The 25787-nt window shown below is 41.4% G+C and overlaps 2 protein-coding genes across 2 annotated transcripts; one reads left to right on the top strand and one right to left on the bottom strand.

The window, feature by feature from the left end:
• Positions 1 to 5724: 5724 nt before the first annotated feature.
• LOC148027088 (pentatricopeptide repeat-containing protein At4g13650-like) lies at positions 5725 to 8190 on the top strand. Its single transcript, XM_087690381.1, has one exon. The coding sequence runs from the start codon at positions 5725 to 5727 to the stop codon at positions 8188 to 8190; it is 2466 nt and encodes an 821-aa protein (XP_087546507.1).
• Positions 8191 to 13270: 5080 nt separating this feature from the next.
• On the bottom strand, positions 13271 to 15853 carry LOC148027087 (putative pentatricopeptide repeat-containing protein At3g01580). The gene has a single exon (XM_087690380.1). It carries the CDS (start codon positions 15851 to 15853, stop codon positions 13271 to 13273), a length of 2583 nt encoding a protein of 860 aa, XP_087546506.1.
• Positions 15854 to 25787: the final 9934 nt, after the last annotated feature.

The following is a 25787-nucleotide window of genomic DNA, read 5'->3' as shown; positions in this document are numbered from 1 at the left end:
GCCTTTCCTTTCAACGACCTTTCACATCCAATTTACCAATGTCGGAGGTGTTTTAGTCGAAAGGTTGTATCCACTAGGGATCAGAGAGAGAAGGAAGTAGAGAATGGGAGATAGAAGAGAAGAAAAAGAATAGGTAGGAGATTAAAATGAATCCCAAGAATGCTAAAAATCAAGTTCTCTTCAAGACATGTCCATACATCATGAATCAATCATAAAACCTTATGCCAAGTCTGCCAAAGCCTTTACACAAGATAAAGACAAAGCTTAATGATTCAAACTCTGCATGTATTACATTGAAACTATGATGTACATCCAAGAGAAAGAGTCCAAACAATTCAAATGTCAATAGGTTTAGATGATTTCTTGGTAGAAGAAGCCCAAGTACTTCTCTCAGGAGCACTATATATTGATAGAACCTGAGAAGGAAAACAAAAGCCTTGTACGAGATTCCAAATACACTTTAGCCTTTGTATTCTTGGTTATTATAGTAGTCATAAGCTAATCATTTATGGCTAAACTCCAAGACAAATGGTTCTTGGATTATCTAGACAATGTCTACTTCTACTCGAAAGCAATCTCCAAATATTAGATCTCATGGAGCTCCCTATTATACCCAAAAACGTGCATCAAACATTAGCTTCTACCCTGCTACTCAGATGAAAAATATGATGGTTTTGTTGGCTCGAAAAGGGGTGTAAAGCTAGATGATGATGCACTCCAGGGTTTTTCAGACTGTGTTTGCATAGTGGCACAACACCACTTAAATTCAAGACCAAAAAGCATTCAAAATGGCCAAGAAAATACACATAAACTAAGTGTCACTGCTATGGCTATCATACATGTGTCCAATTGCTGTCACATACACCCATACATCATGCCCATATGTCAAACATTAGCAATCCAACAAAGAAACAAAGAAAGTAGGCTCAAACTATACTCATATGGCCCAAAAAGCATCAAAATATGGGTCTAAAAGTGACCATTTTTCGTGTCATTTTTTGCAATATTTTGTGCCAACAATGAAGTCCTAAACAAGCTCAATTTGCAATAATTTTCTTGGAATTTTTAAAATAGTTTTTTCCCTTCCGATTTGCACTTAAAAATGGCATAAAAATCAACCTTTTAGCCTTGAAACAACTAGTTCAATAAAATTGTAGTGTGAACTTAGAATTGTGAACTAGTTTGAAGAATATCTAGCTCAAGCCTTCCTTCAGTGTGAATAGAGCTCATGAAATATCCAATTCATAGGGGGCTCCAGTGTGATCACAGATGTGGCAAACTAGTTTAGTCTTTATAGGTGTGAAGAGAGCTTGTTTAAGGGGGACTTTTTTAAAGGCTAAAGCTAAGGCTTAAAGTCTTTAGCTAATTAGATGGAATGAATGTCATTTGTAAATGGAAAAAATTGACGTGGGGCTCATATGTGCAATAAATGGATGAAACCTAGCTATCTATAGCAACAAATCCCCTACTTCTTGAGTAAGGAAGCCTTGCGCTTTAGTAAGCTACCCCAAAGCTTTTGAGTGACAAGTAAGCCCTGAGCTTAAGTAGCCCCCAATATGAGCCAATTTGAAATCAAAACCAATCAAGACCTTGTTGTCATACATCCATTTGCAACCTTCCATGGCTTCCAAAAGGCATTCAAAGCGTGCTTAATAGCTCCCAACTCCAAGTTACAATAGCTCTTGAATCCAAGTACTTGCTTTCAGATGGATTAGATGAGGATTTATACCTGATTTAATGGCAGACATCAAGCTTTTAACTAGCTTGATGTAGATCTCGATTTGTCACAGTCCTCGATCCAATCTTTTGCTCCCGCACTCTAGCTCTACTACCAACTACAAAGAATCAATATGGATGTGCAATGAAAGGGAGATGCCATAAGACATGGAGGCTTAATAAATCATCATCATCTTCTTCTTCTTCATTCTTCTCTTTCATTCTCATTCAATAGTCTACACACAAAGAATTTAACTAAAGTGATAGATACCTTTTGATCCTTAAGTCTCTTTACACATATTAGACTCTCTTTTATTTAGTGCACACATAGCCTATAGACTTAGCCTATGTTATATTTCTCGACAATTCTTCATCCCAAGGGTTAACAAAAGGTATAATAGTGCCCTATACTTTGTGTCAATGTGTGGGCATGTGGATGAGATTTTGGGTTTTGTTGGAAATATGTATACTTTTTTGTGCATGGGTTGATGTACCATTGTGTTGGTCCAATTTTGTGCAACAAAGAGCAATAATTGAGGCCCTAATTTGCAAAATTTTGTGTAATAATATTGAACATGAATTACCAATTGATTATCTAGAAAAATGTCTCATTTGCTAGAGAAAATTCAAGAGATGATGTATAAATACAATATCAATGCTCAAGCTTTTAGCGTCATTGGGGTTCTTTTGTAACAATGTCTTGTTGTAGAACTAAAGATGACAATTTTAGAGAGCCATTCTACCTCAATACAATGCTAAATACATGTTGGCAATGAGGTTGCTAGTATTATGCTTGGATAGGATGAGTATATAAGGATGTCCATTTTGCATCAAGCATGCATGCCCATATTGTACATCTTGATTTTTTCTAATGGAGGTGGGTGGCACTTTAGGGTTTTGTATAATAATGTTCCAAAGGATGTTTTCCTATAGTAATTAAGCAACAAAGTTTCACACACACACACACACACACAAATGTAACTCTATACATGTTGACTTCATGCATGGTGATTCAAATGCATGTTTGTTACAAGTAGGTAGGCCATTGTAGTAATTCATTATGGATGTGTATTATAACATTGAGCAATGCAAGCTTACATGGTGCAATTGGAAGGAACAAAGTTTGTGCATATTATAACATATTGAGGATGTTTGTGTCATGGGAAAAAATGTCAATAAGAGGATTGCTTTGCCATCCTCTTTCGGTGTTGGTGTAAGGTTCATGTACCAATTCTACCAAAATGCTATGGGGATTGGGCATGCAAAGTGTGAGCCAAATCTTTCTACAACTTTCACATGTAATCCCACCTTACTAGAGATTTTGAAAGTCTTGGGTAGATAGCTTATGACTATCTAGACTTTAGTGTTTGGTTTTTCCATGCAAATCACATGACTTGCATCATGTCAAGAAATAGATGCAAGTGGGGATGATAATATGCTTCAACACTAAAATGTTAACAACTATTCATTGTCAAAATCCATTCCAATGGTCTAGGTTTTTGTTAAGCTTGTCCATGTCCCACTGCCACCTTTGTTTAACAGTGGCAATAAATCCCATTGGTATCCCTCAAAGATGAAAGATTCTCCCTCCTTCAATTGTTTGACATGCATTGTTTGAAAGCTACTTTGGGGCCTCTTTTATCAATATCTTCATGCCAAATTTTTATGGCTTATTTTAAATCCAAATCCTAAGTGAAATTTGTTGAGATGACTCCAAAGGGACTAGAGGACTACTCATCACTTTTAGTTGTAGCACTCATGTTATGTGCAAAGAGATTAAGCAACATGTGTTTGTTAGAGCTAGGTAAAGAGATTCCTTGGACTTTACCTTGATGGAATTGGTCTTCCATGAGCTGTCTTAGCACCTCGTTCACCATGGCATAAAATGAAGGTACTAAGGGAAAACTAAATAAATGAACTAGTTCAACAAATAGGGCTCCTTTTGCCATGGGATTGTTGAAGAGCATTGAAACATACTTGATAAATATCAGCCTAAACACATATAATCTTAAGGTTGTAGGATGGACTACCATTCTTCACTATTGTGGGCCTTGTTGAAGTCTATATTAAGAAAGGTAAAGTCTTGATTGGTGCATTAGTGTAGGATGGACTACCATTCTACACTATTGTGGGCCTTGTTGAAGTCTATCTTAAGAAAGGTAAAGTCTTGATTGGTGCATTGAGCATATTCAACCCTTCCCTTAGCCCTATTATTGCATCCACTATATACTAACCTTTAATAGATCCTTTTTGCTCCTTGGGAGCCCAAGCATCTAAATGAGAAGAGACTCTCTTGGCTAAAGTTTTAAGGATCATTGTATAGGTTGTGTTAAGGCTTGTGACATGCCTCCAATTGGCTAGATCCTCCTTCTTATCTTTTTTGTGTATCAATTTGATCACCCCTTCATTGATAGAAAGAGGAAGACATTAGAAGGACATATCTTCCTTCCAAAAACTTAGTAGGAGTTTAGTTAGGACTTCCTTGAAAAGTTAGAAGAACTCATTAGGAAGTTCATCCAGTCTAGGTGTCTTTCCCTTGGCTAGGTATCTATTATGTCAGCGAGTTCTAGCCCCAACAAGCCCAAATCTAAGATTCTAACTAAATCAAGGGAAACTCCAATTTTTTGCAACTAGCAATTAACACCCTAATATCTACAATATATTTTGTTGGCTAGCTTAAAATGTTTCAGAAGAAGTTGAGCAATGCTCAAATTTTTTTATTGACTTCGTACATAGGATCCATCTTGTTTCCTAAGGACTAGGACATGGTCTCTTTCATTTTTCTTATGTAGCATTTGGAAATATTCTATGGTTGGTCTACCCATTTTACTTGCCTAGCAAATTCTAAAATAATATTGAAGGGACTCTGCTTTTATGATTTTTTCTCTCCTTAGTTTTTCCTTGGCCCATATTAGCTTAGTTTGTAGAAAATCCTCTCCTCACATGGACTAACAATCAAAAATGATCATTGCTTCAAAAGGCTAGGCTAGATCACTTCTACATTTTTGTTGGCCTTTAGGCCTTCTACAGAAATACTAAAGTTAAGTGTTTCAACAATTTCCTACTCTTAGACCAACCAATCATGATTACCCTTCCTAGGGGTCTATCCAAATTGAAGGTTGGATGGTTCTACACTGACATAACACTCTTCAATTTTGATTATATCCAAGAGGGTACTAGGAAAGTCTAGGTATTCCATTTTGGGGCCACAAATAGACCCTTTTGGGCTTGGGCCAACACTATTAAAGATCCTTAGAAATTTCTTAGAGACTCTTTTAGCTTAAAGTTACAAAGATGAGGATAAAGAGAAGACATGATGTTTAGTTGTGGTTTTAGTTTTTATGAGAAGATATGCAATAAGTTCTTGACATTTTCTCTTATGGAAAAATGGTTTTCTTTTCGCTTGTTTCTCCCAACAAAATTGAAGGTCAAGGGTTGTACACCTGGCTAGGTGGTTTCTTTTTTTTTTGGGGGCGGGGCGGGGGGGGGGGGGGGGGGGGGGTGTTACATACCTACTTAGATTTGGTTGGTGGACAGGAATAGCCCCTCGCCAAAGCCCCCTAACCACACCTAGCTAGGTAACCCCATACCTAATTAGATTTGGTTGGTGGACAGCAATAGCCCCTTGCTCGGCCCTCCAACCACACTTAGCTATGTATAACCCAGTCACCCACCAAACCAAACCTCCCAACCCACAACCAACCTTCCACCCCGGAATTTGTCTAAAACTTCTTTTGCCTGGAGGTCCACCTAGCTATGTATAGGGTCCCCTAACAACCCACAACGACAACCAACCTTCCACCCCGGAATTTGTCAAAAACTTCTTTTGCCTGTAGATATAGACAATTCTCGGTATGCAGAGAGCAGCCATTATGAGCGCAGCGATTGAAAGCCATGTTGACTTTCGTATTCGCTTTCTAGGACCTTCTGCATCGTCATCGTCGAGCCCTGCCCTCGCAAGGCGGCACATCACAGGTGGTGGTACGATCATGCCCGTGTCATCAGGGGATGCAGGCCGAGCCTGCTGCGGCTTCCTCCTTGATCCGCGCCCTCCAGCACTGCAGACGCACCAGGGATGTCCATCGCGCTGGACACCTTCATGCCTTCCTCCGGTCTCGCAGCCTCGAATCGCACCCCATCCTCGGCAACTACCTCGTCCCCCTGCTCGTGGAATGCGGCTGGTTGCCCGAGGCACATCGCGTCTTCAATGGACTCTTGCTTCGCAACAAGTACTCCTGGACAGCTCTCATCTCCGGCTACATCGAATCAGGGGAACCCCATTATTCCCTTCACCTCTTCCAGAAGATGCAGGAGGAAGGACAGTACACACAACCTAACAGGGTCACTTATCTGGCCCTGCTCAATGCTTGCGCACTGCTGAAGGATGTAGAGAAAGGCCAATCCCTGCATTCTGACATAATTGTTTGGGGACTTGAGCAAGATGTCGTCGGGGAGAGCGCAGTTGTGGGCAACACACTGGTGGACATGTATGCAAAATGCGGCTTGCTCGTAGAAGCACAGCAAGTCTTCAAAGATTTGCCATTGCGGGATGCTGTCTCATGGACAGCACTAATTGCAGGATATACTGAACTTGGGTTTGGCGAGCAAGTGCTGCATTGCTTGAAAGAGATGCAGCTGGAAGGGGTTTGTGCAAATTTTGTGACTTTTGTTTGCTGCTTGAAAGCTTGTGGCATTATGGGAGAACTTGACAGAGGTCAGGAATTACACACTAGTATCGTTCAAAGAGGATTTGAAACAGCTCTCTTTACTGGCAGTGAAGTGGTTGGAAACACTCTTGTGGATATGTATGGAAAATGCAGCTCACTCACAGAAGCATGCCAAGTGTTTTACAGTCTTTCAATAAGAAATGCAGTGTCATGGACTGCTTTCATCGCAGCATATGCTGAACAGGGACTTGCTGGTGAAGTTTTGAACTGTTTACACAATATGCAGCTAGAAAGTATCTCTCCAAACGCTGTCACCTATGTTTGTAGCTTGAAAGCCTGTGTCACTAAAGCAGCTTTACAAACAGGCTATAAGATACACACTGAAATAATCAAAAGGGGATTAGAAACAGAGTTGCATGTGAGGAGTGCAGTGGTGGATATGTACACCAAATGCCGTTCTCTTGCAGAAGCAAGCCTGCTCTGTCGTATGTTCCCACATCGAGATGGAGTCTTGTGCACTGCCCTGATTGCTGGCTATGCTGAACATGGGCTTGATCAGGAAGTGCTGAATTGTTTTGAAGAGATGGAATTGGAAAGTGTAGAAATTGATGCTGTCACATTTGTGCTGTGCTTGAAGGCTTGTGGCAGCACAGGAGCCTTGAAAGTGGGGCACAAAATAAATACTGCATTATTTAAGAGAGGTTTAGAAAGAGAAGTTCCTGTGGCCAGCACACTAGTGGATATGTATGGGAAGTGTGGCTCACTTGTAGAAGCACATCGAGTGTTTGACAGGCTGCCGATTCGGAATGCAGTTCTGTGGACTGCATTAGTTGCAGGATATGCTGATCATGGGCAGGGGGAGAATGTGCTAAACTGTTTTAAGCAGATGCAGTTGGAATCCGTTTCTGCTGATGCCGTCATATATAATCTGTGCTTGAAAGCTTGTGGTGAAATGGGAGCCTTGGAAATAGGTCGAGAAATACATGCTGAGATCAGGAAAGCAGGATTAGAAAGAGAGTCTTCTTTGGGGAACATATTAATAGACATGTATGGCAAGTGTGGCTCTGTTGCAGAAGGACGTGAAGTGTTTGATAAATTGCCTACTCGGGATGTTGTATCATGGACTGCTATGATAAAGGCTTATGGTGAAAACCATGAGGGAGTCATGGCTGTACAATGTTTTGATGAGATGCAGAAGCAGGGAGTCATACCAGATGCTGTTGCATTCACATGCATTCTTGCTGCATGCAGCCATGCTAGTTTCGTGTGCAAGGGTCAGGAGTACATCAAAGTGATGAGAGAACATGGCATCCAATTCACATGGGACCATTATGGCTGTATTATTGATCTTTTTGCAAGATCTGGACATGTTTCTGAGGCTGAGAAGTTCATTGCAACCATGGAGTGTCCTCCATCCTGTGAAACTTTACTCGCTCTACTTAGTGCTTGTAAAATGTATGGTGAAGTGGAAGTGGGCCAAAGATGCTTTCAGCAGCTTGTACAGTTGTCTCAGGCTGATGCTGCTGCATACTTGCTCATGGCAGACATATATGAGAATACGGGCAAGTCGAATGATGCAAGGAAAATAAAGGAATTGAGAAAATATGCAGGAGGAAAGAAAAAACCTGGTAATGCTCTTATTGAGGTCAACAAAAGTCTCTATGACTTCACTGTGAGTGTTAAGCAAAGCCAGGACATCTTAGAATTTGTACAAATATTAAATTTACACATGAAGAAGGAAGGATACACACCAAACCTAGATGTAGGGGCAGAGCCCTTATGTGTGGGAGACATTTTGGTTGATTAGGTTTGATTTAAATGGAGATGGAAGCAGAAATGATAATATTGACGGGTTCAATGTGGCTGAACCTACCTGATGGGGTAGTCTCCCCTCATGATGACATTTTCTGTGCAGCTAGATAAACTGACTGCATGCACTCAAGGCCAGGCTAACAAATTTAAAATGTCTCTAAACTGCTGGACAACAATTTGTTTTCTGCTATTATTTCTTAGTTCTGTAGGCTGTGATTGTTGAACACTAACTCAACCCAGTACTGATCTCACTGTAAGCTAATTTTGTACTTCACCAAGTTTTCCTGTCTTTCGAATGGGTCTGAAACCAATGTTTCAGGTCAATTTTTTTGTCTTGACAAGGTTAATTTTGCATGCCCTCTCAGGATCTTTTTAACTGGTCTTTAAGCTTTTTGTCAACTCAAGTCTTTTTGGCATTTCCTGTAAGGGCATACTTACGTAACGGTTTGCCTTGGTTGTTTCAAGTTTTCCAAAATTGTTGTAAGTTTACTGGAGTCAGCTGGACGAGTGAAGCATTTGCATTTTGCTTTATCTGGAGGAAGTGATAATTGAGAATGCATGATACTCTCTCTCTCTCTCTCTCTAATGGTAGTGCTCCAGCTCACTGCACACGTTTTTTTCCAAATACGTCCTTCCTAACATTTGGCTACCTTTTTGTTGCAGTTGCAAAATTGGGATGCATGTTTTTCCTTACCGATTGCAAAGTAATGGAGGTTTTTAAATTATGAGGTTTTTCGATAAGGTTATAAACAGAAAAAATTCAATCTGTACAGTTTCAAATCGATAGATACACTCATTGCCCAGACATTTTAGCTCCAAGGTTGGATGTTTTGAAAGGTGATGCTTACAACAGTGAGGATGTTGCCCATTGTGAGCACTTCCTAAATGAATTCCATAAGCACAATGACACAAGCATCCAGTGCATGATATATCTACAGTGCATGTGCAAGGGGGAAGAACAGGGTGCAGCCTGAAGGCCTAGATCTGGAACATTTCTGATTACCAGCCAAGAGGCAGAGGAAGACTTTTATGAGGTGAAGATCTGTATGACTTGTTGTGGGCTCATTTGCTGCATGTCCACATGCCACTGTCTTTGTCTCACCTGCCCCATGTGCACAAAGATGATGACCTCAGGCTGGTTCAAGATGATCTGGTCAATTTGAAATTAAAAATTTCAGCCAAAACCAACATTGCAGGTGCACAAAGTTAATGTCACCGCATGTGCCATATGGATCTTGAGAGAAAAATGATGCTGGCCTTGACTAATATGGGTTACGTGAAAAGGATACTTCTGTGGAATGACAGTAGCATGAATATGTGACATGAATAATAGTATGTAATAGAATCTGAGATCTCTATAGAATTTAGATGACCTTGCATAGTATGAATCAATCAGAATTGTGGATCATGGACTGCAAAGTGGTGTTGGACATATTGCCTAGGCCTGGTCAAATTACACAGCATCCATATTACACAAGATCATGCCTCATCTTTACAAACTCATATCACCATATTTACCACTCACATTGTTTGTATTTGTGTGAGATATCAGCAATCAAACCTTATCCTGTATGCTATGATTGGAAGGCATGATCTTATGTAACATGGACCATGATAAAAACAGTTTTTGTGATTGGACAACCAACATAAAGTATTGGAGTTAGATTTTTTCATGCGTGCATGTGATTTAACTTGTCCTATTGTTTTTGGGATACGGGTGTAGTGTTAGATTGAACACACGTGTTGTGCAAGACACACAACTGCTTGGAAAGGGTAAGATTTAAGGATGAAGTGGAAGCACTGCTGAGCAAAGCTTGAGGGGACTTAATGGAGATCAGGCAGACGAGCCTAACTTAATTGTATTAAAGCTGACCATGTAGTAGTCTCAAGGCAATGTAAATATTGCATATCATGCTTGTAGCTAGCTTGCATGATGTGCAAGAATAAGCTATGAGGATGGGGCTTTTTTAACACATCTACCTAATATCTATTAAACCTAATAGATGATAAATTTAGCAAGGAGAATACAAACTTTGTCGAAGTTTTGCAAATTGGCATTTGGGCTATTTTCTACTCCACTTTTAGTGTGGTCTGACAATTGAGGCTGGGAGTGGGAGTGAGGTCAAGGGTGAGGATAGGTAGGAAGGTGTGAGCCCATAATAAGTGTATATCTCTCCAAATAGGCCACTTCACCTTCTAGATGTGACGGTCATGAAGTTATTGTGTGACGTTACAAAACCTCGTTAGAAATTGCAGCCTGTGACTCTCTGTAAACTTATTGGCCCCCTTCTAGATTAGTCTTGGAATGCTTACATGGCGAAATCTGTGAAATAAACAAAGGTTTTTAACGCTTATTGGATCATTGTGATTACATGATCTTAACCTTTTAGTCCTCTTGCAGGTAGGCCTTTTAATGTAATCATTTGTCCTAAGTGTCTTAGTATTGCTATACTTTTTGTCTGTCTTTTTACCTCCACATTTTAAAGGGATCATAGCTCTAGTTCCTGCTTGTCTTGGTAAGGATTATAAGGTTTTTGAGATTTCAATTTGGCGAGATAGGAACCTCTTGGTTGTGCATAATAGTTTGAACATAGAAGTTTCAATGTCAAGTCTCATACAATGTTTCCTGTTATCACCTGTCTATTAATGTCATCAAGTCTAGAAACAAGTTCAAAAGGTGAAACTGCCCTCTCCCCCAAGAAAAAAAAACAATACAACATTTTCACTAGGTATAAATTATGTTGGTGATAGGAGCTATGACCTGAGATGATGCAATGTGAATGTTCATGGTTCAAATCAACAAGAACAGCATGGCAGAGGAAAGAGAGGATGGGGAAGATCTTGTGCAGAGGCTCTTGGAAGGACAATAGACCAAAGACGTGGATAGATTTTCATTACTCTTGCAAATGTTCACACTATGCTAGAGGTCGTTGGAAGAAGCAGAAAGATGTGTGAGTTCACAATGACAACATGGACATTATGCATTACGGAGTAAAATGGCATGAATGGTATGGTTGCTCAAACCGCACAACATTTCACTGATAGTTATATCACATGAGATCTCTTGGAGTGATTATTAGTATCTTGACACAAATCATTCTAGTGTGAACATTAAGAATTTGACACACCAAACTTCAATTACTAAAGAATCTGACCAAGTTTGAGATCCAGGCTTAGTAACCATAGTTTGCTTCAAAAAGAGTTTGGTAAGGTGGCAAATTGATTTGCAGGAGGAAGGAAATACAACAATATATTATCTGGCATATTGGATTTCTCATGGTTTTAGAGTAGTATACCTACCATATTGTTACTTAGCATAGAGGCTTGGCATGTTAATCTACAGAGATTGAGAGCCATTCAACCAAAAGGCAGAGTGAGTGGAGTGTCTAGATTCAAGCTCACTAACTTGAACCATATATACGTGATGTTTGTCAGTAGTCAAAGAGTGCCATTTCACAAGCATGGACCATAGGCTACTGAAGGTTATTCACGTTGATAGGCATAAACTGCTTTAATAGTCGGTCCGTATACTATGTTTCTTGCATTGATGATATGACAGAGACACAGCTAGACCACGAACAACATTGCAGAAAACATATTGTTGGCTGAAGTAGCAAGAGTTATACTTCATAAGCAGTTCTTCTTCTGAAGTCGGATGGAGCTGAAGGATTAGGAACAGAAGCCTGCACAATGAGTAGAACGCATATTATAGTTTTGGGGAGTTCACCAACATTTCAAGAACTACCAAGAAAACCCTCATATTCGGTCAAAATTCCACTATCCCCTCTGTCGGGCTGAGATCCCCAGAATATCTCTCACATTTTGCCAAAATTCCCAATTTACCTCTTGTAAGTATTCTAAATCCTTAATATATCGAACTTTGCAACCAATTCTGAGGTTGATTGTGTTCTATCAATATAGTAGGTATATAGAGGATCATTGTTATGAGTACAAACTGATGAGACAAAGTAGCTCGTGCTTCATGGCAACTAATGCCAGTATTCTTGAGCTCATTGATAGTGATGAAGGCACAGAAATGTAAATCCTTGGCATAATAGACGAAATAGGTGAATTTTCAGGTAGGCCGCCAGGTTTCTTTGAAGGAATCTCCACAAAGTTTTGGGGCATTTTGTTGATCTCCCTAAAATTTTCATGATAACTGTGAAAAGAAATTGTATGTCATTATAGCCTCTCAATTGAAGCTACCCTTCAAAAGTTGTGGGTATTTCTTTGAGGTGTCCTAATATTGCTTTTTGGGGATATAAAAAGTTGTTGAATCATTATAAATACTGATATTTTATGAGTATTATTATATAACTTTATGACCTACATGTTTTTTACAAGATCTTGTAGGTTCTTAAATAAAATGAGGGTTCGTCGTCTAGTCTTACCATCTACATATTCCTTCCTACTTGATAAAAGAGAATTTTGAAAAGGGTTGCATTAGATGCTATTATTTCACATTCTTAAGGCCAAATATGGCTCCACACAATTAAATTAAGAAATTAGTTTTTGTACTCACATTTTCAAGTGTTTGGGAGCACTGCTAGATGACATTTATACCATTAAGAGTAGTGTCACACTTGTCTTGCCTAGACTTTCAAATTAAAGGTCACCATATTTTTAGGAAGAGGCAAAAGAATATATCACACCATGTTTACTTGCAAGACCACCACAAAGTAAAGTCTAAGCTAGGCATGACATGACCCTGAAACAAAAGTGGCGGAGTGTGGAGTACAATTCCCGAAACCGTGAAAGGCATTGAGATAGATTCATGCTCAGGCACCACAGGTCATCTTCCAGTTAGGGATAGGGAGCCAAAGTGGGATTATGCTCTACAGTTGCCTACTCTATCCATTTCCTGATGTGAAGATTCTGTAGGTCAGCTCCGAGGGCATTGTTGTACTTCATTTTTCTAGTTGATATTAACTGCTTTAAGAACGGAGGAACTAGTCATGGATGACTTTTAATCCAAACTAGCATAGAAGTCTTAAGTCATGCTGAAGAAGTACTTGCTACGGACCTTCTACAGACTGAAGAACTACTACACATTTGCAGAAATTAATTACTACTTTCTACAGGCATGCTGAATGTGTAGCAAAATTTGCATGTAACCCAAGTTGTGGTTGCAAAGTCGATGAACATTTATTAGATTTAGAATATAGAATGTTCCCCTTGGAGCCTGTTAACAGAGAATGTGTATCTATAAATGAGAAAGGTGGTGCCAACTTGTCTTGGTCAGATGTCTGTCCTACGGCCATATCTAGAATTGGCACATAACCATCTCCTTTCATATGTGAACTTAACATTTCTAATGTCTCCACCATCTCCTCGTTATGGTTGAGACCCACCACAAATTTGTGTGGCTTCCTGTTCACTTCAATTAAGGCACTACCGGGCTTTTTCTTTGCCCCTATATATTCCCTCATTTCCTCTACTCTCTTTGCATCATTCCACCAGCCACCACCTACATATATACCTGCCATCAGCAAGTATGCAGAAGCATTCTCTTGTTTCATCTCCACAAGCTGCTGAAAGCAACTTTGCCCTAATTCCACTTTCCCATAAATTTTACATGCATTGAGCAAAGCTACCAAGGTTTCACTGGTCGGAGGACATTGCATAGCTGTAATAAATTTCCCTGCCTCATATACTTGTCCTGATCTGGCAAAAAGATCAACCATACAAACAAAATGATCCACATCGGGTTTAATCCTATGTATATCTGTCATCACTTTAAAATACTCTTGACCCTTGAGGATCAGACTGGCATGGCTGCATGCAGTAAGAAGACAAGTGAAGGTGATAGAATTTGGTTTTACACCCTGCTCTTGCATTTCCTCAAAACATTGTATAGCCATATAACCTTCATGGTTTTCACCATACGTCTTGATCATTGTGTTCCAAGCTACGATGTCTGGTCCATCCAGCTCATCAAAGACTTCCCGTGCTTCAGCAACTGACCCACATTTGCCATACATGTCTATCAACATGTTCCATACATAAGGGTCTTTTTCTAAACCTGATTTTTTAGCATGAGCATGTACCTCGCGTCCTTTTTCTAATGCTCCAATGTTTCCACAAGCTTTCAAACAGAGAATGAACATGACAGCATCTGCGGATACACCTTCAAAACTCATCTTTTCAAAGCAGTTGAGCACTTCCTGATCAAGGCCGTGTTCAGTGTATCCTGAAATCAATGTACTCCAGGAGACTGCATTTCTGGCAGGCAGATTATCAAATATGCAGCGAGCTTCTGCAAGTGAAGAGCATTTCCAAAACATATCCACCAGTGCGGTTCCTGTACACTGTTCTCTTTCCAGTCCCCTTTTGGTTATTTCTGCAGCTATTTCCATACCTACTTCCCGATTGCCTATATTGCCACAGGCTTTCAAGCATGTGATGAACATAACTGCATCCATATACACTGATTCTGGCTGCATTTCTCTGAAACACTGGAGTATATTCTCATCACATCCATGTTGAGCATAGCAAGTAAAGAGTGCAGTCCAAGAGATGGCATTTCGAATCGGCAACTTATCAAACACTTGCTGGGCTTCTGCAATTAGTTTGCATCTGCCATACATATACACAAGAGCGCTACCCACAAAAAGCTCTGTTTCTAATGCCCTTTTGGTTATTTCATGATGAATTGTCCATCCTGTACCCGAGGTTTCTAAATTTCCACAAGCTTTCAAACTGCAAGAATATGAGACAGGATCTGGAGTCAGACCTTCAACCTGCATTTGTTGCAAACAAACTTCTGTTTCCTTAGCAAGCCCACATTCAGCATAACCTGCAAGCAATGTGTTCCACACATGTATGCCTCGATCTGGAAGCAGGTTAAACACTTTCTCACCTGCTGCAACCAAACCACAAGTGCAATACACATCTACTAGTATATGGCCCACATGAGGGTCTGTTTCTAACCCTAGTTCTCTGATCCGGACATGTAACCTTTTGCCTATTCCTGACGCTTCTCTGGTTGTGCAAGCTTTCAATGTGAGAGTAAATGTGACCGAATCTGCATAGGTACCTTCCATGTGCATTTGTTCAAAACAATGGAGCACTTCTCTACCAAGCTTGTGATCAGCAAAACTTGAGATCATTGTATTCCACAAAACAGTGTCCCTGGCAGATAAACCCTCAAACACTTGGTTTGCATCCACCAGCAAGCCGCACTTGCCATACATGTCGACGAGTGAGCTGCCTGCGTGTAGGTCTCTTTCCAGTCCCCTTTTGGTTAATTCACTATGCTGTTCTTGACCTGCTTCTAAGGCTCCTATAGTGGCACAGGCTTTCAAGGTGACAAGGAACGTGACTGTGTCTGCAAACACCTTCTCAGACTGCATCTGTTTATAGCAACAGATCACTTCCTGCGAAAGCCCGACTTCAGCATATCCTGAAATTAATGTTGTCCATGTGACCGTATCTCGAGCAGTGAGCCGACTGAAGACGTTGCGAGCATCGATTGGCATGCTGCATTTGATATAGGCGTCCACCAAAGTGGTGCCCAAATAAAGCTCTGTCTCCAAGCCCCTTCTGGTTATGTCACCATGGATGCCTTGACATGCACCTGCGTCCTGCAGCTTACCACAAGCATGAAGGAGGGGCACATAAGTGTATGTGCCGGGCTGGGAAGGGCTCTCCTGCAGCATGGTATGGTAAAGGAGGAAGGCATGGTGGGGGTCCCCATGGCTGATGTAACCGGAGATGAGGGAAGTCCAGGAGTGCTCGCTGCGGTTGGAGAGCCTGTCGAAGACGCGCCGGGCCTCGAGCAAGCTGCCGCACTCGACAAGGGCGGGAACGAGGTGGTTGCCGATGATAGGGTGAAGCTGAAGCAGGTGCTGGTGGCGCAGCAGGTAGGCAAGCAGGCGCTCTGCGAGCTGCAGGTCCTTGTGTCGCCTGCAGTGCTGCAAGGTCGTGATCAAGCTCCCAACAGGGACCTCAGCCTGCATCACTCACTGGCGAGGGAAGACACTTGCAGTGCAAGAGTTTCAGACGAAATTCCCACTATAATCCCCACATTTTTAAGTATGACAAACTTTACGTCTTCCATATTACTCGATTGCCTGTGTCCATGCCATGCCATGGTGTGGTGATATTCCCCCCGCCCCCCCAAAAAAATAACTCACAACATTTGTAGTTCTTGGGTTTTTTGTGGCTCCTCAAACTCTCTCATAACCTCTTGCCAAATGGCATTCCATTGTCCTATAATCTCATCGGTGCTTAATTGTCTTTTCTCTCAAACAAGTCCATTGAGAGAGTATGCAAGCACCCTTCTCTGTAGCATACCCCTCTCTTCAAAAAGTTGTATTTAAGCCATTCATCTCATCTCTCCGACCCCTAAGCATCACACAGGTAATCAATCTATCTACAAAGAAATTGGTGAACAATCAAAACAACTAAACAACATAGTTTTTCTTACAATGTCATCTTCTCTATACATACATACATACATACATACATATATACATATATATATATATATATATATTCTCTCCAATGTCATTCAATGGTGTAAACTTAGGGTAGAAAATACAAGGTACAATTTGCAAGCATGCTTCTGTTATGTAGTTATGATATTTCTTAAAATGTCATCTCCCCTATTTGCATATATATATCTATATATATATATATATATATATATATATATATATATATATATATATATATATATATATATGTATGTATGTATGTATGTATGTATGTATGTATGTATGTATGTATCTTCTCTCCAATATCATTCAATGGTATAAACTCAAGGTAGAAAATACAAGGTACAATTTGTAAGCATGCTTCTGTCATGTAATTATGGTATTTACGATATCTATCGAAATCTAAATATGAAAATAAAATGATTTTTACTTTATTTATTTTTATAGATTTTTTTTAAATTTGCCACATGATCTATGACTTGTTGCACAAGTGGGCACATTTGACATTGGCCGCATTATGTATAGTAGATAGATGTAAGGATACTAAATTGCTTTGTGTTGTGGTGAGCAAAATTATTAGATGGATTAATGGGAGATAACTATTTTAAGGAAGTGCATTTTAATACTTATGAATGGATTATAATTAAGCACTTCATAGCATGGAATTATTGTATTTTTATGCACTTCTTAGCATAAGGAAATTGTAGTCACATATGCACCATTTATCTATTTGGATACTATTATGCTTAGAAGGCTTAATTTTTACTTTGTAGACCTTAGTTTAGGTCTATGGGAGTTAGAAATATTGGAGCAAAAGCATGGTGTTTGTGTAAGGAAAGAAAGAGCTTAAAAAGAAGATGCTTTTCAATGTTATTTATGAGCACAAAAGCTTAATACAAACTTATAAATACATGTATGGGGAAGGTGTTCACATTGATGCATGGGGGGAGATTGTACCCAAGCTTGTGTTGTGTATGCTTTCTCTATTCTCTTATTTTCTTGCAATTTGTGTTACATGAATTTTGAGTTAATAATTTGTTGTTATATGGTGAAGATCCTCAACATTGGTATCAGAGTGCAGTGGTTGATCAACCTATCAACATCATCCTCATCATCAAGTTTTATCTATGATCTATTGGATATAATAGTTCACAAAATGGATTTGGTTTATAAGGCTTGGAATTATTATTGGGATGGTCCTTTCTCTTAACCTTTCATTGAAAGAGATCTTTCTAAGGTTCATTCTTTACCCTCTCCTTTCCAAAAACCACGACAATAAGAAACAAACCACTTTCATAGTGGTTTCGCAAAGGAGGTGATTCTCCTTACTTTGAAACAATATTCTGATCTATTCTACTGCTAGAGTAGAGCTTCCAAAACTGCCACTAACTCCAATCAGATTGTCAATTTTACCTCAACTACGAATCAACGGTTGTCATGAATTGTCGTCACCGGTCGTTTCAAGTCATTTTGCTTTTCCCATTACTTTTAGAGCTAAAAGCTTAAACCCCAAGTTATTTACCTTTTCTTTTTAACATAAGTAGGTGCCCTCATTTGGTTGCCCCAAGTTATTTAGCTTTTCTTTTTAACATAAGTAGGTGCCCTCATTTGGTTTTTTTTACCCCGGGGGGGGGGGGGGGGGGGGGTGTGATAAACCTGCACTCGTTACGCACTCAACACGGCACAGAAAGGTAACACGATATGAGCTCAAGGTATACTCTTGTATTATTCAATCCAAAAGCGGGACAACATAGACACATCCCAGGACTACACCCTCGTGATGCCGCACATAAGAGGGTTCACCACTGGGTATAGGGAATCACACGTAGAGTGGAAACAAGGCAGGGCTTTGAGTCACTACTACTCCCTATATAGGTGCAATCGGTAGCAACGGCATGGTATAGCTACAAAGCCCTTACACTCACCCCCGCTTACTGGATTGCTGACCTCAGCAATCTAAGGGTAGCATTTGTTATTTGACTCATCCGGGGTCTTAACGCAGCTTTTCCTAGCAAGTTGGTCAGTGTTTGCCGGTCTAAAGGGACCGCGGGGTCTTAACACAGTCTATACTATCAGACTGGCCAGTGTCTGCCGCACTAAGACATTGGGGCTTTTTCCTTTTTGATGGAGTTATTTGTGATGATTGCTACCATGTGAGTCCACCCTCGACTCGATTACATTTGAGGAGTGGAGGCACATTCGAGGTCTATGATTGAGAGCTTATATTTGTTGGAGTGTTGAGGCGACTCAAGGGTCGGTAGAAGGAGCAGGGGGGTTCTCCTCGAGCCAAAGGGCGAAGGCATCCTTTCCGCGTTCACGGGCCTCCGCTTCTGAGATCCAAGTGGCCTCCTTGAGTGGACGCCCGCGCCACTTGGTGAGGTATTCGAGGAAGCCTCTTTGTTCCCGACATTGGAGGAATGCTTCTACTTCGAAGGGACCATTGGAATGGAGCATTGGTACGTGCCATCCCCATTGGTTGTCGGGATAGAACCTGCGCAGAAGACGAGCATGAAATGCATTATGAACACAAACATTGTCTGGCAGGTCCAGCTTGTAAGTGACTTCGTTCAACACTTGAGTGATTCGGTAGGGTCCATAGTAGCGGTGATTGAACTTTGGGGTCATGTTTTTGGGAAGTGACATATTCTTAGAGCTCACTAGGACCATGTCTCCTTTGGCGAATAGTACAGCCTTTCTCTTCTTGTTTGCTTGCTCTATCATTGTTATCTTGCTCCGCTCGAGACTTTGCTTAGCTGCTGCATTGCGATCTCTCCATTTCTTCAAGAATTCTTCTGCATCTTGATCCTCCGCTTTGGCCGCTCCGGATGCTAAGGCCAGTGGTGTGATGACTTCTTTTCCTGTAGCTAACTCAAAGGGGGTGTACCCTGTAGCCAAGTGGATGGAGCTATTATAGTGAAATTCCAAGACATCAAGATACAAGGCCCAATCTTTCTGATCCACTCTAGCATAGCTGCAGAGGTAATCTTCGATGCCTTGGTTGACTCGTTCTGTCTGTCCATCTGTCTCCGGGTGGAAGGATGATGAGAATCTCAGTTGGGTTTCCAGAGTCTTGAAGAGTTCCTTCCACATGTCACTCATGAATCTTCCATCTCTATCTGATACAATGGCCAGTGGTAAGCCGTGCAATTTGAATACATGTGTGAAGAAGAGGCGTGCTACCTCCTTGGCATTCAGTGGTGGTTTGGCCGGGATGAAGTGGGCCTGTTTGGAAAAATAGTCCACCACTACAAAGATGATTGTGTACCCATGGGATTCCGGTAGTTCCACAATGAAGTCCATGCTGATGACATCCCATGGGCGGTTGGGTACTGGTAACGGTTGTAGTAGTCCGGCTAGTCTTGATCTGGGTGCTTTGACCATTTGGCAAGTGGGGCAAGTTTTGATGTAGTCTATCACTTCTTCCTTCATGTTCGGCCAAAAGAACTGCTTCCTAAGGGCCTCCAAGGTTTTGCTTTGCCCTTTGTGGCCTCCAATCTTGCCGTCATGTATCTCATGTAGGATGAGTTTCTTTAATTCCACATTGTTGGGGATATACAATCTTTTGCCTAAAAATAGAATACCCTCTTCTAAAGTGTACATTCCATGGGGGGTCTTCTCTGCTTCCACATCTTTGATTATCTTGTGCATGTCTTGATCTTGTTCTAGGGCCTCTTTGACAAGTTCTATGAAGTTGCTGCTGACAACACTGACAGCTTTCAGGTCAGCTTTCCGGCTCAATGCATCTGCTATTTTGTTAGTAGAGCCGAGCTTGTGCTTAATTTCTAGGTCAAATTCGGGTAGGAAGTCTAGCCAACGGGCTTGCTTTGCTGATAACTTGGGTTGGGATTGGAAGTATTTGAGGAAGATATTGTCGGTGAATGACTATTGTATGCTTGTCTTGAACATAGTGCTTCCATTTTCTAAGGTAGTGGATGACTGCCAACATTTCCTTCTCATGTGTGCTCCACCTTGTTTCAGCATCAGTAAATTTCTTTGACTCATATGCAATGGGGTGCCCCTCTTGGACCAGTACACCCCCTATGCCATAGTCAGATGCATCTGTAGAGATTTCAAAGGGTTTGGTGAAGTTCGGTACCCTTAGGACGGGGGTTTGGCTCATGCACTTCTTCATCTGCTCAAAGGCTTCCTGTTGCGCATTCCCCCATGTAAACGAGTGGTCGTCTTTGGTGAGGTGGGAGAGGGGGGTAGTGATGAGGCTGTAATCTTTGATGAATCTTTAACAAAATACTGTGAAGCCTAGGAATTCCCGCACTTCTCTTACAGTTTTCAGTACATGCCATTTTTGGACAGCTTCCACTTTCTTAGGGTCCACTTTGATTCCATCTGCTCCTACAATAAAGCCTAGGAACTCCAATTCTTTCACTGCGAATTCACATTTTTCCGGCTTGGCGTATAACTGATGTTGCCGTAGTTTCTCAAAAACTTGGCGTAAGTGTTGCTTGTGCTCTTCTAAGGTCTTGCTGTAGACTAGAAGGTCATCTATGTAGATAATGACAAAGATATCTATCTCCGGTCTGAAAATTCCATCCATGAGGCCACAAAATGTGCCTGGCCCATTGCTTAGGCCGAACCCTAATAGTAACCACTCAAAACTACCATATCGGGTGCGGAAGGCTGTCTTTGGGATATCTTCTTCGGCTATGCGGATTTGGTGGTATCTTGATCTAAGGTCAATTCGACTAAAGTGCTTGGCCCCATGCAGTCTATCTAAGAGGTCTTCCACTAGGGGCATAGGGTATTTGTTCTTTATGGTGATTTTGTTAAGAGCCCTATAATCTACACAGAGTCTAAGTCCCCCATCCTTCTTCTTTACAAACAACACTGGAGCACCAAAGGGGGATTTGCTAGGGCGGATGAATCCTTGTTCTTCTAGTTCATGTGGTTGCTTCTTCAATTCCATGAGCTCAGTGTGGTTCATGCGATAGGGAGCTTGGGCCGGTGGAGAAGACCCTGGAATCAACTCAATCTTGTGATCCACATCTCGTCTGGGTGGCAGACCCTTGGGTAGTTCGGCTGGCATTACATCTTTGAACTCTTCAAGTATTTATGCCGCTTCTGTGTTCCTCTTCTGTTGTTTGGGTTTCTTGCCATCTTCTTCTTCTTCTATTGGTCGGATCATACACAGATAGACCATATCTCCTTGTTTGACTAATTTCTCGACTTGCTTTGCACTGCATGTCATGATACGTGGCCTGATGACGGTCCCTTGGACCGGTGCTTTTTGGGTCTGGCCCTTTGGTTGGTTTGCAGCTGGTTTTACTGTTTGGCATGATACTCCTGGCTTGTGCTCCTTCATTTGCACCTTGATTGGGGTCCTACTAGGTAGCTGCATTCTTTCGCAGGGTACTCTGACGCCTTCTCCTTGCATATCTAGCATCATTTCTTTCACACCCTTACCGAACATTGCAATGACATACTTGTCATAGAATTCTAAGCCTAGTATCACTTCAAAATCATCCATGGGGATTACTAAGAAGTTGAGTTTCGCTTTCCACTTGTCGGCTTCCACTTGGACTGCAAAGACTTGTTTTACTTCCTTGGCTTCTCCTTGTGCGAATGTTACTGTTAATCCTTCTAGGGCTTTGGATAGTTTCAATCCATGCTTTGCTGCACACTGTGGTGTCATGAAGTTGTGGGTTGCTCCTGTGTCCACCATGATAGGTTGGTTTCCTTCGCCCACTCGACCTTTGATGTATAGATGGTGGATTGCCGCTACTCTGGCTGCCATGCATTGGGGTCGGGCACTAGCTGACCCTACCCTTGGGTGGTCCATGCTCTCTTCACTCCCATTTGGAATTTCCTGGATACGTGGTGGTTGTGGTTCTTCTCCTCCATATGCACAAGCTGCATTCACCCTTGATCCACTCGATGAAGCTGTGTCTTCTATTGGGCATCTGTCTTGGTAGTGAGGACCCTCGCATTTGAAGCATCTGATGCCAGTGGAAGGGCCTGGGGGTCTCCACCATGATGTGTTTGATCCTGCGGGCCCATATGATGTGCTAGGGGTTGGCCTGTAGTGATTGTTTCCCCATCTCCCTGTTGCTCCTCTTGGTACTAATGCGGTTTGGGATACGGCCGTGGTATTAGTGGTATTTTGACTCCTTGTATCTGTGAATGCCCCTCTAGGAGCATTGGGCCTTTGGTTCCAGGAGTTGATGTTGTTGAAGGTGTTGTTGAAGTTGTTGTTGAACCTATTTTGATTCCCTTGTGCTGTTCTTCTGCCTTCCAGGTCCACCAATCGTTCGGCCATTCTCATGGCTTCTACTAAGCTTGTTGTCTCCTGTCTCTCCACATCTCTTCTAGCCCATTCTTGCATTCCAAACAAAAATCCATGTAGCTTAGTGTCGGTATCCATGTTTGGTAGCTGCAGCATGATTTGCCTATATTTGCTGACATATTCTTTCATCTTTCCCTGTGCTTGCTTGAGGTTCCTCCATTCATCTCTTACTTTGAATTTCTCCAGCTTTGGAATAAAGTAGTCCTTCAGTTCTTCCTGGAGTTCTTCCCACGAACAGATTGTGTGGCCCTGCTCCTGTTCTAACAGGTACCAACTGGCAGCGTCCTCCTCCAAGTAAATGGCTGCCACTTCCACCTTCCTGTCTTCGGTGATTCTTGAATATTTTAAGTACCTATCCACCTCTGCGATCCATTTCTTCAGAACCAACCCATCTCTCTCTCCCTTATACTTGGCGGGTTGGGGCATCTTGAATTTTCCATAATCGTCTTCTGAACTACTGCTATCTTCCTCTTCTTTGCAATGGTGCTTCTTCTCCTTCTTCTTGTCTTTCTTTTTGCTTCCTAATTCTACTACTTTCTCATTCTCCTTCCTTGTATCTTGCGCCCTCCTAGATGACTCCTCTCTACCCGTTCTATCCATCTCCTCTTGCATTCGGTGTCTCCTCTCCTCTTCTTCTTGTTGACTCACCCATTCTCTATAGCCCTGCTCTACTTCTAGTTTTTTCCTCCTTTCTTCCTCTTCCTCTTTCATCTACATGTTCCTCCATATTGATTCTAGCATGCCTGACATACCATCTATTTGTCTTTCTAGTCCGGCCACCTTCTCCTCTTGGGCCACTCTCCATTCTTGTCCCCTACTCTTCTTCCTCTCCTCTAATGTCGGGAGGGTGATGTTCTCCCTTTCTTCCTCCATGTGGTTGGTGGTGGTGTGGGTCGTGCTGCGGGGAAGCCGCGTCACGTCTTCAGACGGTGGGGCGTCGAGGTTGGGGCATCACGCCGGGGCGACGCGTCGGGGGTGAGGGTGTCGCGACGTGGGGCGACGCGACGTGGGGCGTCACGACGTGGGGCATCGCGACGTGGGGCGACACGATGTGGGGCGTCGCGCTGTGGGTCGTTCCGACTTCGATCTCTTCGGGGCACTGGATCTTTCCTCCTGCTTCCGTGAGCACTCCTTCACTCCGAGCAAGAGTTTCTCTGATACCAAGTGTGATAAACCTGCACTCGTTACGCACTCAACACGGCACAGAAAGGTAACACGATATGAGCTCAAGGTATACTCTTGTATTATTCAATCCAAAAGCGGGACAACATAGACACATCCCAGGACTACACCCTCGTGACGCCGCACATAAGAGGGTTCACCACTGGGTATAGGGAATCACACGTAGAGTGGAAACAAGGCAGGGCTTTGAGTCACTACTACTCCCTATATAGGTGCAATCGGTAGCAACGGCATGGTATAGCTACAAAGCCCTTACAGGGGGGGGGGCGCGGGGGTGGGGTGGGGGTGGGGGTGGGGTGTATTTCTTGAAGTCCCTTTTCTTTACCATATTAGCATTCTAAGGTTCCAATATAAACATTCAATATCTTACTCTTGCATAGTGGATACTAAAGGCCTATAAAAACCTCTAACAAGCCCTAGTTTACATGCAGACATATGAATATTAATCGACAGCATTAAATACTTCTTGGAACCTATTCACATTCAAGAATTTTATTCTAAGGGATCTTTTAAATGCCTATTCATATGCATAAATTACATGCAATGATGTTGGGATCTTTGAATATGAATGAAGTATAAATATGGAAACACCTCTTCTCGAGATTATTTTGCAATAATAAATTGATCTTCTTTAACATAATTTGAATGAGATTACAAAAGTACTTCAAGAGCATGAACGAAACAAAATCCATTTGCTCAAGATGAAGATGATCATATTGCTCAAATTTTGAAAGGCATTGTCAAAGCGTAACAAACTAGGAAGGATTAAGAAAATAGTTGTAAGTCTTCTTAGTTTTCCAAATTTGATGGTAAAAAGAATAAAAAATTTATGTTGTCTTAGTTGAGCTAGCTCGATGATTATTTTTTATGAGGAAGCTTTTTCAAAGAATGATAAAATTAAGTGCACTACAAATTATTTTGTCTTAATTGAGCTAGCTTGATGATTATTTTTTATGAGGAAGCTTTTTGAAAGAATGACAAAATCAAGTGCACTACAAATTATTTGACAGATAAAGCATTGCTTTGGTGGAATGTTCCTCACCATAATATCAATTGGTCAAAGACATGGGACGACTTTCAAGAAAAAGTTAAATAATATTTCATACCACCTCAATTTCATCTCCATGTCAAGTGAATTTGGACAAATTTATCATGGCAAGAAGGTGATAATGTGTCTACTTACACCTTTGGCAAAGACTTTTGCTATTGAGAATACTTGAGAAAGTTCTCAAGAGCTTGCTGTAGTGCAAATATGAAGATGAACTTGAGTCGCGAGCATACAAGCTAAATTGAATTCTCTAAAACCAACTTCACTCCACAATGTTATTTCTTAGACCCATGATATCGAAAAAGAATTTCAATATATAGACCAGATCCTTTGCGTCCAATAATCTCATCCATCCCGATCCTTCAATAACAATTGTAACTTGAAGAAAACTTTTTCCCCTTATCACCCTAATTCTTTTCTACCCAATAGACCTTTCAATTTTCAACCAAGAAGCAACAATTGACAAAATTATGCAAACAACAAGGTAAAACCTCAAACAATGAACCTTAATGTTCAATGTAAAGAGCTCAAGTTTACTTACCACTGATTTGGAAAATCGGGTTGTTTTCGATCAAATTTTTGAGTTTAGCTCTCATCCAACAATAATCAAAGCACAATCCACTTGC

This window comes from Lygodium microphyllum, chromosome 13 (assembly GCF_053477565.2).
Source record: "Lygodium microphyllum isolate KBCC chromosome 13, Lygodium_microphyllum_v1.1.10, whole genome shotgun sequence".
NCBI lineage: Eukaryota > Viridiplantae > Streptophyta > Polypodiopsida > Schizaeales > Lygodiaceae > Lygodium > Lygodium microphyllum.
Note: the sequence above shows the minus strand (reverse complement) of the source record. Positions and strands in the feature narration are given on the sequence as shown.

Bases quoted from the DNA above. Each gene is read 5' to 3' on its own strand.
- LOC148027088 (XM_087690381.1), top strand. From the start codon at position 5,725: ATGCAGGCCGAGCCTGCTGCGGCTTCCTCCTTGATCCGCGCCCTCCAG.
- LOC148027087 (XM_087690380.1), bottom strand. From the start codon at position 15,853: ATGCTGCAGGAGAGCCCTTCCCAGCCCGGCACATACACTTATGTGCCC.